The sequence below is a fragment of the Danio rerio genome, chromosome 5 (assembly GCF_049306965.1).
Source record: "Danio rerio strain Tuebingen ecotype United States chromosome 5, GRCz12tu, whole genome shotgun sequence".
In the NCBI taxonomy this organism is placed as follows: domain Eukaryota; kingdom Metazoa; phylum Chordata; class Actinopteri; order Cypriniformes; family Danionidae; genus Danio; species Danio rerio.
This window is the reverse complement of record NC_133180.1, coordinates 32,914,134-32,927,037: the sequence shown is the minus strand read 5'-3', so window position 1 is coordinate 32,927,037 and position 12,904 is coordinate 32,914,134. Positions and strand designations below refer to the sequence as shown.

The 12,904-nt window shown below is 37.9% G+C and overlaps 1 protein-coding gene across 2 annotated transcripts; it reads left to right on the top strand.

Annotated features, from left to right (window-relative positions):
- Positions 1-2,015: 2,015 nt before the first annotated feature.
- Positions 2,016-12,609, top strand: myhz1.1 (myosin, heavy polypeptide 1.1, skeletal muscle). Of its 2 annotated transcripts, NM_001115089.2 has the most exons (41): positions 2,016-2,084; positions 2,214-2,253; positions 2,707-2,928; positions 3,023-3,166; positions 3,251-3,407; positions 3,504-3,531; positions 3,636-3,750; positions 3,843-3,935; positions 4,031-4,094; positions 4,171-4,269; positions 4,357-4,460; positions 4,540-4,678; positions 4,801-4,919; positions 5,045-5,194; positions 5,277-5,447; positions 5,535-5,835; positions 5,932-6,002; positions 6,144-6,231; positions 6,337-6,454; positions 6,537-6,660; positions 6,764-6,900; positions 7,111-7,366; positions 7,450-7,692; positions 7,785-7,961; positions 8,145-8,290; positions 8,376-8,466; positions 8,562-8,951; positions 9,038-9,164; positions 9,387-9,505; positions 9,587-9,783; positions 9,877-10,060; positions 10,168-10,333; positions 10,413-10,537; positions 10,617-10,925; positions 11,098-11,301; positions 11,405-11,530; positions 11,605-11,775; positions 11,900-12,004; positions 12,095-12,190; positions 12,273-12,404; positions 12,517-12,609. In NM_001115089.2, exons 3-41 carry the CDS (start codon positions 2,722-2,724, stop codon positions 12,535-12,537), a joined length of 5,814 nt encoding a protein of 1,937 aa, NP_001108561.1. In that variant the 5' UTR covers positions 2,016-2,084; positions 2,214-2,253; positions 2,707-2,721; the 3' UTR covers positions 12,538-12,609. The 2 variants fall into 2 exon arrangements, with proteins under 2 accessions (NP_001108561.1, NP_001124138.2); NM_001130666.2 differs by lacking the exons at positions 2,016-2,084; positions 2,214-2,253 and having other exon boundaries at positions 2,705-2,928.
- Positions 12,610-12,904: the final 295 nt, after the last annotated feature.

Below are 12,904 nucleotides of genomic sequence, written 5' to 3'. Positions count from 1 at the left end.
TGAGTCTTTAAAAAATCTAGCAGGAATATTATCAACTCCAGGAGCCTTATTTAATTTTAACTCACTAATAATTTTTAAAACTTCACTTTCTGTAACCCGTCTCAGACTAAAAGAAGCCGGAAAAATGTCCTGTTGTCTATAAAAAGAAATCACTCTACCTTCATTGTAAATATCAGGTTGCCCTGGAAGCTGACCACATAATTTTTTTGCTAACAATATAAAATACTGATTAAAAGATTCGGCAATATCCTTCGGATGAACTATTAATTTGTCTTCTACCTTTAAGTTAATTTTAGATGATTTCCTTCTTTTAGCATTTGAATAACCTAGATTTCTCAGTACACCCCAAAGTTTTTTTTGGATCAAATTTATTTTCATTTATCTTATCCTTAAAAAAAAAAAAAACCTTTTTGCTTCTCTTATTTTGTTCCTAACCTCATTTCTCTTTAATTTATAAAACTAATAACTGCTACACTCACTATGCTTCCTAAACTTGGCAAAACTCGCATCTCTTATCTTTAACAGTTGTAATAATTTCATCTGTCATCTGTATTTACTGTAAATAAACTACATGCATAATGGTACCCGGTCTCTTCTGCCAGTATTCATCAGCTCATACTCTGCTTAAAATAACACACGTGAACGTTACTGCTGAAAGCCGAAACACTGAAGAGAAACTCCACAGATGCACAGCTCCACAAATTTTACCAAATGACTGAAGTGAAAGAAAAAAAAAAATCTCGGGAGAAACCAGGTTCAGCTGGGCACAATTATTTCTCCTCTGGCCAAATGTCTTGTGCAGAACTGAAGTCTGGTTGCCAGAAGCTTGAGAAAGATGGATGTCCATTGTGTGGGCAGGGTCACCGGCGGGTGTTCAGAGGGATTTAGTCTATCGCTCTTGACTCACCCATGACCTTAACCACATCTGCTCAGGTTACGAGCTGGATACAGATTATGTAGACTTCAAAATTAGGAAAAGCAGGCTAATATAAGCGTAGATGCCATTAAAATTTTGTCTTTTTATGAAGTGTTCCCAGCTTCAAGTACAGTATCAACAGAAAGGTTCAGAGTGTACAGATTTGACTGCTGACTGATACACTCACTTGTATAATAATTAATTTTCAAACACCAGTCTCTGTACTGCATGTTGCTACATTAGACAATACTGAAATAAACTTCACCTGTTGTGTCCTATCTATTAATAAATAAAAGCAGGACTGAAAGCACAGAATATTATATCACTGCAATGTCACAAATGTTTCTAAAATCACTGTCAAGTCCACTGGTCGATCTGTTGATCTGTCTTATAAATGAAATGAATCTAAGAATTCTGAATTTAAACTAAACTAACTAAAATGAACAAAAGGTTACAGTGCATTTGTACTGGAACAATTTCGAACAGTCATTCTTATAAAATCATAACTTTTGTAACATGTAAGACAAAACAATAGATGTGACCCTTGCACATGCTTGTCTATGGAATGTAAACTCAAACAAACTCTTTAAAAGTTTCAAAAATCTAAATGATTTAGCAGTGCCAACGAGAGTTTAATAAAAATGCCAAATTATAGAAAACAATCGCATTCTAAAATCAACTAATTTTGCACATTTTGAAAAATAATCAGCCATAACGTAATGATCTAAATATATAACGTGATTTATTTAGTTTTGATCAATGTAACCTTATACAGGCAATCTCATCAAGAAATAGACTATACCTTGAATCATTTTTAATCTTTTGTTTTCTGTTTCATGTTTACAGATACAATATGTATCACCTTAAATGTCATCTGTAATCTATATATATATATATATATATATATATATATATATATATATATATATATATATATATATATATATATATATATATATATATATATATATATTATCTCACAGTTAACTCTTTAAAAAAAGTTGTTTCCATTTTGTGGTCCCCAAGTATGTTTGCAAACTCCACCTTTAGCCATATTTGGTACATGACATATTTAACTTCTGCACTGCTTGCAATTCAAGTACAGTATAAAGAGCTTGAGCTGGACTGGAGATCTCTGCGTTCAGAAGATCAGCCAGGCTTGATTGTGGTGAGTTTACACAGTTTTTTTTTTCTTCAGAAAATATGCAGTTTTTTAAAAAAAAAAAAAATAAGGGATGTTATTTGATAACTATCAATTGTTTGGAATAAAGTTTACATGTTACTGTGTGTTTTGCAGTGTTGCAGAATTTCATCAGAAACTGTGGGAGTGTGGTCAGGTAAATATGCAAAAAATTGTATTAAAGTTAAACATAAAATGCATTAGTGCTCTGGTGCTGTGTAGGAATAAAGACATTTATATATATATATATATATATATATATATATATATATATATATATATATATATATATATATATATATATATATATATATATATATATATATATATATATAAAAGCAATATCCATGCTTTAAACTACAGTTCTCTGTGCATAAATCTGTAGAGTTTAGTTCAAATCCTCCTCAATCCTATGTACCTGTAACTTGCTAGTAGGTTTGAAGACCTTATTAGTTTGCTCAAGTGTCCTTGATTATAGTTGGAGCTGAAATCTGTAAGTTAATAAGTAACCTTAAGTAGTAAATCAAATATATTTAAAGTAAGTTAAGGGATTTTAACCTAACTGTAACTTTAATAATTTTTTGATGATTGTGACAATCTTTAAATTTAGAAGTAAGCCGCCATCATGAGTACTGACGCGGAGATGGCCGTTTATGGCAAGGCTGCCATTTACCTCCGTAAGCCTGAGAAGGAGAGAGTTGAGGCTCAGAACAAACCCTTTGATGCCAAAACCGCTTGTTATGTGGTTGATGACAAAGAGCTGTACGTCAAGGGAACAATCAAGAGCAAAGATGGTGGCAAAGTCACTGTTATTACCCTTGACACTAAGGAGGTAATTTTTTTTACATTTCAGAATGATTAAAATAAATTATTATTACAATAACACAGTCTTGATAAATCTATTATTGACTGTATGACTTTTATAGGAGAAAGTTGTTAAGGAGGATGATGTCCACCCAATGAATCCTCCCAAGTTTGACAAGATTGAGGACATGGCCATGATGACCCATCTCAATGAACCCTCTGTGCTGTATAACCTCAAAGAGCGTTATGCAGCATGGATGATCTACGTAAGTTCTGAAACAACCTACAACAGCACTTCAAGACATTTAGTCTGTGTGTTTGCCATCTGACCACTTCTCTCCTCATTTCAGACCTACTCTGGGCTGTTCTGCGCCACTGTGAACCCCTACAAGTGGCTCCCAGTGTATGACGCAGAAGTGGTTGCTGCCTACAGAGGCAAGAAGCGTATGGAGGCTCCACCCCACATCTTCTCTGTCTCTGACAACGCCTATCAGTTCATGTTGACTGGTGAGATCTCATTTACAAGATCTGAATTACACACAAGTTCACATTTATCATTTTAACAAAACAATTGCTAAAACATTATTACCTTTGCATTTACAGACAGAGAGAACCAGTCTGTCCTGATTACGTATGTATCTAATCTAATAGAGATGCTGAGAACAGGTTTATTTTCCTCTGGTGCAACTTCTACATGTCTTATCACCTTCTGTCTTCTTGTCTCTCATAAACCAGTGGAGAATCTGGTGCTGGAAAGACTGTGAACACCAAACGTGTCATCCAGTACTTTGCCACTGTTGCAGTTCAGGGCCCTGAAAAGAAGAAAGAGCAAGCTTCTGGCAAAATGCAGGCATGAGATAAAAAAATATATATAGAAAATATTCTGAAAGCAGTGTTTAGAAATGAATTAGAAAATTTATGAAACCTTGCCGTACAACACAGGGCTCTCTTGAGGATCAGATCATTGCTGCCAACCCTCTGCTTGAGGCTTATGGTAATGCCAAGACTGTGAGAAATGACAACTCCTCTCGTTTTGTAAGTCACATCTTAGTCAGTTGGTTTTTCTATAAATTGGTTTTATTTTGATTCTAATTGTTGTTATTATTGTTTTGTTATTATGTTTAAAACAGGGTAAATTCATCAGAATTCATTTCGGCACGTCTGGAAAACTGGCTAGTGCTGACATTGAGACATGTACGTGGACGTGATTTAATCTGTCTTTGTCTGTCACTCTTCAGATGATTGTGACTCAAGTTGATTCTCTCAACAGATCTGCTGGAGAAATCTAGAGTGACATTCCAGCTTCCAGATGAGAGAGGCTACCACATCTTCTACCAGATGATGACCAACCACAAGCCTGAGCTGATTGGTAGATGCACATATTTTATTCAGTGCATGTAATTGTAAATGTAATATTGTAAAACTGCATAATAAATGTTCTGCTCTTATTTTACAGAAATGACGCTCATCACCACCAACCCCTATGACTTCCCTATGTGCAGTCAGGGTCAGATCACAGTGGCAAGCATTGATGATAAAGAGGAGCTGGTTGCTACTGATGTGAGTCAATGTTTGATTATTGATATATTCTATATAGATATGACAGATCGTGGGTCTCATTCTTCTCTGTAATCTCCAGACTGCTATTGACATTCTGGGCTTCAATAATGAAGAGAAAATGGGCATCTACAAGTTCACTGGAGCTGTGCTTCATCATGGTAACATGAAGTTCAAGCAGAAGCAGCGTGAGGAGCAGGCAGAGCCTGACGGCACAGAGGGTGAGACTCAGATGCACTAATGTGTGTCATCCCATGCAGATCATTGTTTCTGTTTATAAGCAAAAATGGTTGAATTTTCAAGACAAGAAAAGGAATCATATTTTCAAATGTTTGTATTGCAGAGGCTGACAAAATTGGTTACCTTCTGGGTTTGAACTCTGCTGATATGCTGAAGGCTTTGTGCTACCCCAGAGTCAAGGTCGGAAATGAGTTTGTGACCAAAGGACAGACTGTACCACAGGTATGTAGTAACATTTTCAGCATGCTGTTGTCTTTTATTAGAAACTCATCTAACTAGTTATCACTAGATTTATATATATATAAAGCTAACATTCTGATACAACTGTAACTTTGTTCAACTTACAGGTGTACAACTCTGTTAGCGCCTTGTCCAAATCTATCTATGAGAGGATGTTCTTGTGGATGGTCGTTCGTATCAACCAGATGTTGGACACAAAACAACAAAGAAATTTCTTCATTGGTGTGCTGGATATTGCTGGTTTTGAGATCTTTGATGTAAGAAGGATTCTTTCATTTCTTTTTACTTCAAACTGAGTCATATTCAGTAGTCAGTAAGTAATCCTGTTTCCTTCTCTAGTTCAACAGCATGGAGCAGCTGTGCATCAACTTCACTAATGAGAAACTGCAACAGTTTTTCAACCACCACATGTTTGTGCTGGAACAAGAGGAGTACAAGAAGGAGGGCATTGTTTGGGAGTTCATTGACTTCGGCATGGACTTGGCCGCTTGCATTGAGCTCATTGAGAAGGTTTTTACTGGTTTATGTATTTGTTTCCATTGTCTATTCTCAGATTCATTCAATTCTTATTAACAAACAACCTTCTTTTATAAACAGCCCTTAGGTATCTTCTCCATCCTTGAAGAGGAGTGCATGTTCCCCAAGGCTACAGACACTTCCTTCAAGAACAAGCTGTATGATCAGCATCTTGGCAAGTGCAATGCTTTCCAGAAACCAAAGCCTGCCAAAGGCAAGGCTGAGGCCCACTTCTCCCTGGTCCACTATGCTGGAACTGTGGACTACAACATTTCTGGCTGGCTGGACAAGAACAAGGATCCACTGAACGAGTCTGTTGTGCAGCTTTACCAGAAGTCTTCAGTCAAACTGCTGGCTACTCTCTACCCACCTGTTGTTGAGGGTAATTAAGCAACATCAGTTTAACTTTGAGTCAAATTTACAATTATTACTCTTTCTGTTAATTACAATACATGCTTTTTTCCCATTAAATTAATAGAGACTGGCGGCGGAAAGAAGGGAGGAAAGAAGAAGGGTGGTTCCATGCAGACTGTGTCTTCCCAGTTCAGGGTATTTGTTTCATTTTTGTTTTGAGACCAAATGCAAACAATTATCAAAGCTGAATACATTGAAATGATTTTTTCTTAAGAAATAATACATCAAAAACTAAGAATGTGAATACAAAATCTAAAACTTTTTATGACTAAACAGGAGAACTTGGGCAAGCTCATGACCAACTTGAGGAGCACTCACCCTCACTTTGTGCGTTGTCTGATTCCCAATGAGTCCAAGACTCCAGGTAAATAAATAAAGGGACAGATGTGTTGACATGAACACAGCATGTAATGTTGATCACTATAATGCTAAAAATTACCAACATCATAGAGTAAACTGTTTCTTATAGGTCTTATGGAGAACTTCCTGGTTATCCACCAGCTGAGGTGTAACGGTGTACTGGAGGGTATCAGAATCTGCAGAAAGGGTTTCCCCAGCAGAATCCTCTATGCTGACTTCAAGCAGAGGTAAATGTGACTTCATAAAAATGTAATTTACTGTAAGAGTCTGTTAATTAAAGGTTATAAACCACTGTCGAATTTTCCACAGATACAAGGTGCTGAATGCCAGTGTTATCCCAGAAGGACAGTTCATTGACAACAAGAAGGCCAGCGAGAAACTCCTGGGATCTATTGATGTTAATCATGACGAGTACAGATTTGGACACACAAAGGTTCATATTTTGATCTACAGCAAGTGAAACATTCAGTAATCATGAGTTTTTAAACAAGCTCACTGTGTATAAATCAATATCCTGTGACATATTCTGAATTCAGGTGTTCTTCAAAGCTGGTCTTCTGGGTACTCTTGAGGAGATGCGTGATGAGAAACTGGCTAGTCTGGTCACAATGACTCAGGCTCTCTGCCGTGCTTACCTGATGAGGAGAGAGTTTGTAAAGATGATGGAGAGGAGGTAAGGAAAAGCATGATAGATACATACCTCTGATTCAATTAATTATGTAATTAATTTGGTACAAACCTTGTTAGTGATTTAAATACAAACAACAAATACTCATAACTTATCAACAAAAAATTATATACAGCAGAAAAAAAGCTTTCCAAGCTATTAAATAGTAATTTAAGCAATAGTTCTAACATGTAATCATCTAAATTGTTTCATTAGAGATGCAATTTACACCATCCAGTACAATGTCCGCTCATTCATGAATGTCAAACACTGGCCATGGATGAAGGTATACTACAAGATTAAGCCTCTGCTGAAGAGTGCTGAGACTGAGAAAGAGCTGGCAACCATGAAAGAGGACTTTGTCAAATGCAAAGAAGATCTAGCCAAGGCTGAAGCTAAAAAGAAGGAGCTGGAAGAGAAGATGGTGGCACTGCTGCAAGAGAAAAATGATCTGCAGCTGGCAGTGGCTTCTGTGAGTATTCTTAATTTAATAAACTCAATTTCATCTCCATTCAAATTGGTTTGCAATAACAGAACAATGTGCTTTCTTAACAGGAATCAGAGAATCTCTCAGATGCTGAGGAAAGATGTGAGGGTCTGATCAAGAGCAAAATCCAGCTTGAGGCTAAACTCAAAGAGACAACTGAGAGACTGGAGGATGAGGAAGAAATCAATGCTGAACTGACAGCCAAGAAGAGGAAACTGGAGGACGAGTGCTCTGAGCTGAAGAAGGACATTGATGACCTGGAGCTCACCTTGGCTAAAGTGGAAAAGGAGAAACATGCCACTGAGAATAAGGTTTTTCTTTTTAGACATAATCTGTCATCTTTTAAATATGCAAATAATAAATAAAACATTACTGAATATATATGATACAAATAATCACACAGGTCAAGAACTTGACAGAGGAAATGGCAGCTCAAGATGAGAGCATTGGTAAGCTTACAAAGGAGAAGAAAGCCCTCCAAGAGGCACATCAGCAGACTCTGGATGATCTCCAGGCTGAGGAGGACAAAGTCAACACCCTGACCAAATCCAAGACAAAGCTTGAGCAGCAAGTTGATGATGTAAGTTGTTGTCATGGGGTTATTATTTTAGTATTTGTTCATACCACACGAATAATGGTATGGAATAAATATTAAAATAACAATGTATTAGACATATTGCTATTGATTTTAAAATGAATCATAACGATCTAATAATAATTTGTGCACCTAATTAATGTCATGTCAACTTTACAAATAACATAGCTGGAAGGTTCCCTTGAGCAAGAGAAGAAGCTCCGTATGGACCTGGAGAGAGCCAAGAGAAAGCTTGAAGGAGATTTGAAATTGGCTCAAGAGTCCATCATGGACCTGGAGAATGACAAGCAGCAGTCTGAAGAGAAGCTGAAGAAGTAGGGATTCTTTGTAAATTCTATATTAGAGTGATTGTTAATTTGTTTTCAAATCACACATAACGTTTTCCTATTTTACACACAGGAAAGACTTTGAAACAAGCCAGCTCCTCAGCAAGATTGAAGATGAACAATCTTTGGGTGCTCAGCTCCAGAAGAAGATCAAGGAGCTTCAGGTACATTTTTTTTTAATTAAAATGTATTAAAAACAACGTTAAAGGCAAAGATGAAACAAAGACTAAACAGGCTTTATTACTGTCTGAATTCATAGGCTCGCATTGAGGAACTGGAGGAAGAGATTGAGGCTGAGCGTGCTGCTCGTGCCAAGGTTGAGAAGCAGAGAGCCGATCTTTCCAGGGAACTTGAGGAGATCAGTGAGAGGCTTGAGGAGGCTGGAGGAGCCACTGCTGCTCAGATTGAGATGAATAAGAAGCGTGAAGCTGAATTCCAGAAGCTGCGTCGTGATCTTGAAGAGTCCACCCTTCAGCATGAAGCTACTGCTGCTGCCCTGCGCAAGAAGCAGGCAGACAGTGTGGCCGAGCTGGGAGAGCAAATCGACAACCTCCAGCGTGTCAAGCAGAAGCTTGAGAAAGAGAAGAGTGAATACAAAATGGAGATCGATGATCTTTCCAGCAACATGGAGGCTGTTGCCAAAGCAAAGGTTTGAGAATTGTTGAAGAATTGTAAATTAAGTATTTTTTTAATTTGGTTCAAATTTATAACAATCAAATGACTTCATTTTTACAGGCCAATCTTGAGAAGATGTGCCGCACACTTGAGGACCAACTTAGTGAAATTAAGTCCAAGAATGATGAGAACCTTCGCCAGATAAATGATCTCAGTGCTCAAAGAGCAAGACTTCAAACTGAAAATGGTAACTTATGATGACAATGAACAATATGCATTTTTTTTTATTTATGTCAATGATTAATCAAGAAAAAGGATAATTTATTAGTCAAACGAAGTCATATTTCAGCAAACACAATTTTAAAAAATTCAGTAGTCAACTGATAAACTATTAATTACAAAGAATATGTTTGATATTAGCTAATAGAGTTACTGTACTAATCTGACACAACAATGTAAATCTTAAAAGGTGAGTTTGGCCGTCAGCTTGAGGAGAAGGAAGCTCTGGTTTCTCAGCTCACAAGAGGAAAACAGGCTTTCACTCAGCAAATTGAGGAGCTTAAGAGACAGATTGAAGAGGAGGTTAAGGTAATACAATATTAAATATACATTTATATATCCCACATTTACTATAGAGCCAGGTTAATAGTATGTGACTTTGCCTTCTAGGCTAAGAATGCACTGGCCCATGCTGTACAATCAGCCCGTCATGACTGCGACCTGCTCCGTGAGCAGTTTGAGGAAGAGCAGGAGGCAAAGGCTGAGCTGCAGCGGGGAATGTCAAAGGCCAACAGTGAGGTTGCTCAGTGGAGAACCAAATATGAAACTGATGCCATCCAGCGCACAGAAGAACTTGAAGAGTCCAAGTATGAACTTCAAAAGAAATGAGACTTCGTTTTTTTTTTTTAAATTTGGGTGACTGCATGCATTTTTATTTATGACCGTGAAATCTTTAACAGGAAGAAGCTGGCTCAGCGTCTGCAAGAGGCAGAGGAACAAATTGAGGCAGTGAACTCCAAATGTGCATCTCTGGAGAAGACCAAACAGAGACTCCAGGGTGAAGTGGAGGACCTCATGATTGATGTGGAGAGAGCCAACGCTTTGGCTGCCAACCTTGACAAAAAGCAGAGGAACTTTGACAAGGTTAAATTTAGAGTCATGTTGTGATGTGATGTTCTATTTCAGAAAGTAGTATTAGCTTTCTTCTGGAGAATACAAGTTGAACAAACCTGATATATTCCACCCTAAAGGTCCTGGCAGAATGGAAGCAGAAATATGAGGAAGGTCAGGCAGAGCTGGAAGGTGCCCAGAAAGAAGCTCGTTCACTCAGCACTGAGCTGTTCAAGATGAAGAACTCCTATGAGGAGACTCTGGATCAGCTGGAGACCCTCAAGAGAGAGAACAAGAATCTGCAGCGTAAGAATCGAACAGTTAAAATAAAAAATCTGATGAATGAATGTTCTTTGTGATACAAATTTTATTTTTCATTCTACAGAGGAGATTTCAGATCTGACAGAACAGTTAGGTGAGACTGGTAAGAGCATCCATGAGCTGGAGAAGTCCAAGAAGGCAGTGGAGACTGAGAAGGCAGAGATTCAGACTGCCCTGGAGGAGGCTGAAGTGAGTATCCGGAGATGGAGATTTATATGGGGTTATCTCTAAAACATTTTATACTATAAATTATTTATCTTTGTCATAGGGCACTCTGGAGCATGAGGAGTCCAAGATTCTTCGTGTCCAGCTTGAGCTAAACCAGGTCAAGAGTGAGATCGACAGGAAGCTTGCAGAAAAGGATGAGGAGATCGAGCAGATCAAGAGGAACAGTCAGAGAATTACTGATTCCATGCAGAGCACTCTGGACTCTGAGGTCAGGAGCAGGAATGATGCTCTGAGAATCAAGAAGAAGATGGAGGGAGATCTTAATGAGATGGAGATTCAGCTGAGCCATGCCAATCGCCAGGCTGCTGAGGCCCAGAAACAGCTCAGAAATGTTCAGGCACAACTCAAGGTATGTCTTTCTCTTTAGGTGCATATATATATATATATATATATATATATATATATATATATATATATATATATATATATATATATATATATATATATATATATATATTTCTTCTCAAATTTAATCTACACAACACACAAAAAGCTTACTGTAAAACTGTTGTTGTGTTTAGGATGCCCAGCTGCACCTTGATGATGCCGTGAGAGGACAGGAAGACATGAAGGAGCAGGTGGCCATGGTGGAGCGCAGAAACACTCTGATGCAGTCTGAGATTGAGGAGCTGAGAGCTGCTCTGGAGCAGACAGAGAGAGGACGCAAAGTGGCTGAACAAGAGCTGGTGGATGCCAGTGAGCGTGTTGGGCTGCTGCACTCTCAGGTAAAAGCATAATGGCTTCGTTTTTTGCTTTCTGTTGCGCAATGTCATTAATATAGTTGAAAGCATCTTCCAATACATTTATCTTGTTGCTTCCATGTTGTAGAACACGAGTCTTCTGAACACCAAGAAGAAGCTTGAGGCTGACCTTGTTCAGATCCAGAGTGAAGTTGAAGACACTGTACAGGAAGCCAGAAATGCAGAGGACAAGGCCAAGAAGGCCATCACTGATGTGAGCAACAGAACAACAGTTTCAAAGTGTATTAAAAAAAAAGAGTCTAATGGAGATTTGTGTTCATGTAAAAGGCTGCAATGATGGCAGAGGAGCTGAAGAAGGAGCAGGACACCAGTGCTCACCTTGAGAGGATGAAGAAGAATCTTGAGGTCACAGTTAAGGACCTGCAGCACCGTCTGGATGAGGCTGAGAATCTGGCCATGAAGGGAGGAAAGAAACAACTCCAGAAACTGGAGTCAAGAGTAAGCAGGATTTTATTCTCATCTTAATCATTATCATGTTAAAAGTAAATCAGGTTGGAACACTCAGAAATAGTCATAGTCAAAACTTATTTAAGAAAATAGTTTAATAATGTGTTTTATTTAGGTTCGTGAGCTTGAGAGTGAAGTTGAGGCAGAGCAGAGACGTGGAGCTGATGCTGTTAAAGGCGTCCGCAAATATGAGAGGAGAGTCAAGGAGCTCACCTACCAGGTAAAGACATCCAAGAAAAAGTTTAGATCATGTAAACATAAAATTAAAGTTTGTTAAAATGGATCATATTAATCTGTTCACTATATACAGACTGAGGAGGACAAGAAGAACGTCAACAGGCTGCAGGATCTGGTTGATAAGCTTCAGCTGAAGGTCAAGGCTTACAAGAGACAGTCTGAAGAAGCTGTGAGTTCCTCATTTGAGAACTTAAACACCTGTGAACTTCCAAGATGTTCTTTTACTGATGCAGTTGTATGTGACTTTGCAGGAGGAACAAGCCAACTCTCACCTGTCCAAGTTGAGGAAGGTGCAGCATGAGCTGGAGGAGGCTGAGGAGCGCGCTGACATTGCCGAGTCCCAGGTCAACAAGCTCAGAGCCAAGAGCCGTGACAGTGGAAAGGTAATTGGTTATTTTTGATTCATGTGTTTTTAGACTTAACACAGTTTGGAACAATCACGTCATATATTTTGTTTTATACTGATCATGTGTTTGTTTACTCCTTTTATTCAAGGGCAAAGATGCAGCTGAGTGAACAAAGCTGAAGGAACCTGCTTCAGCACACCTCTAAACCTGTGAAATGAATAAACCTGGACTAAAATCAGCAGCTTTTATTGTATTTCATTTTCTCCATTTTATTGGTTCATTCACTAGTTGTTGTGGTTTTACCCTTACATATTTCATGATAAACTAGAACACTTGATAGGTATGTGACTTAAGAAGCAGTTTATGAAATAGGTTCAATAAACAGAACTTTGGTGTAATATTAGATTTTATATTCCTCATTATCATTTTGACAAAAGGAAAGCACTAAAAAACAAGCAAATAATAATGCAAAAACAAAAATGAAAAAATAAAACTACAAACAGTAGCAAGTTTCAGAACATTATTCAGAACTTAAA

Excerpts from the sequence above, each read along its gene's own strand:
- myhz1.1 (NM_001115089.2), top strand. The coding sequence starts at position 2,722 with ATGAGTACTGACGCGGAGATGGCCGTTTATGGCAAGGCTGCCATTTAC. Across the intron at positions 6,003-6,143 it reads CTGTGTCTTCCCAGTTCAGG|GAGAACTTGGGCAAGCTCAT; the intron begins GTATTTGTTTCA and ends ATGACTAAACAG. Across the intron at positions 7,693-7,784 it reads AACATGCCACTGAGAATAAG|GTCAAGAACTTGACAGAGGA; the intron begins GTTTTTCTTTTT and ends ATAATCACACAG.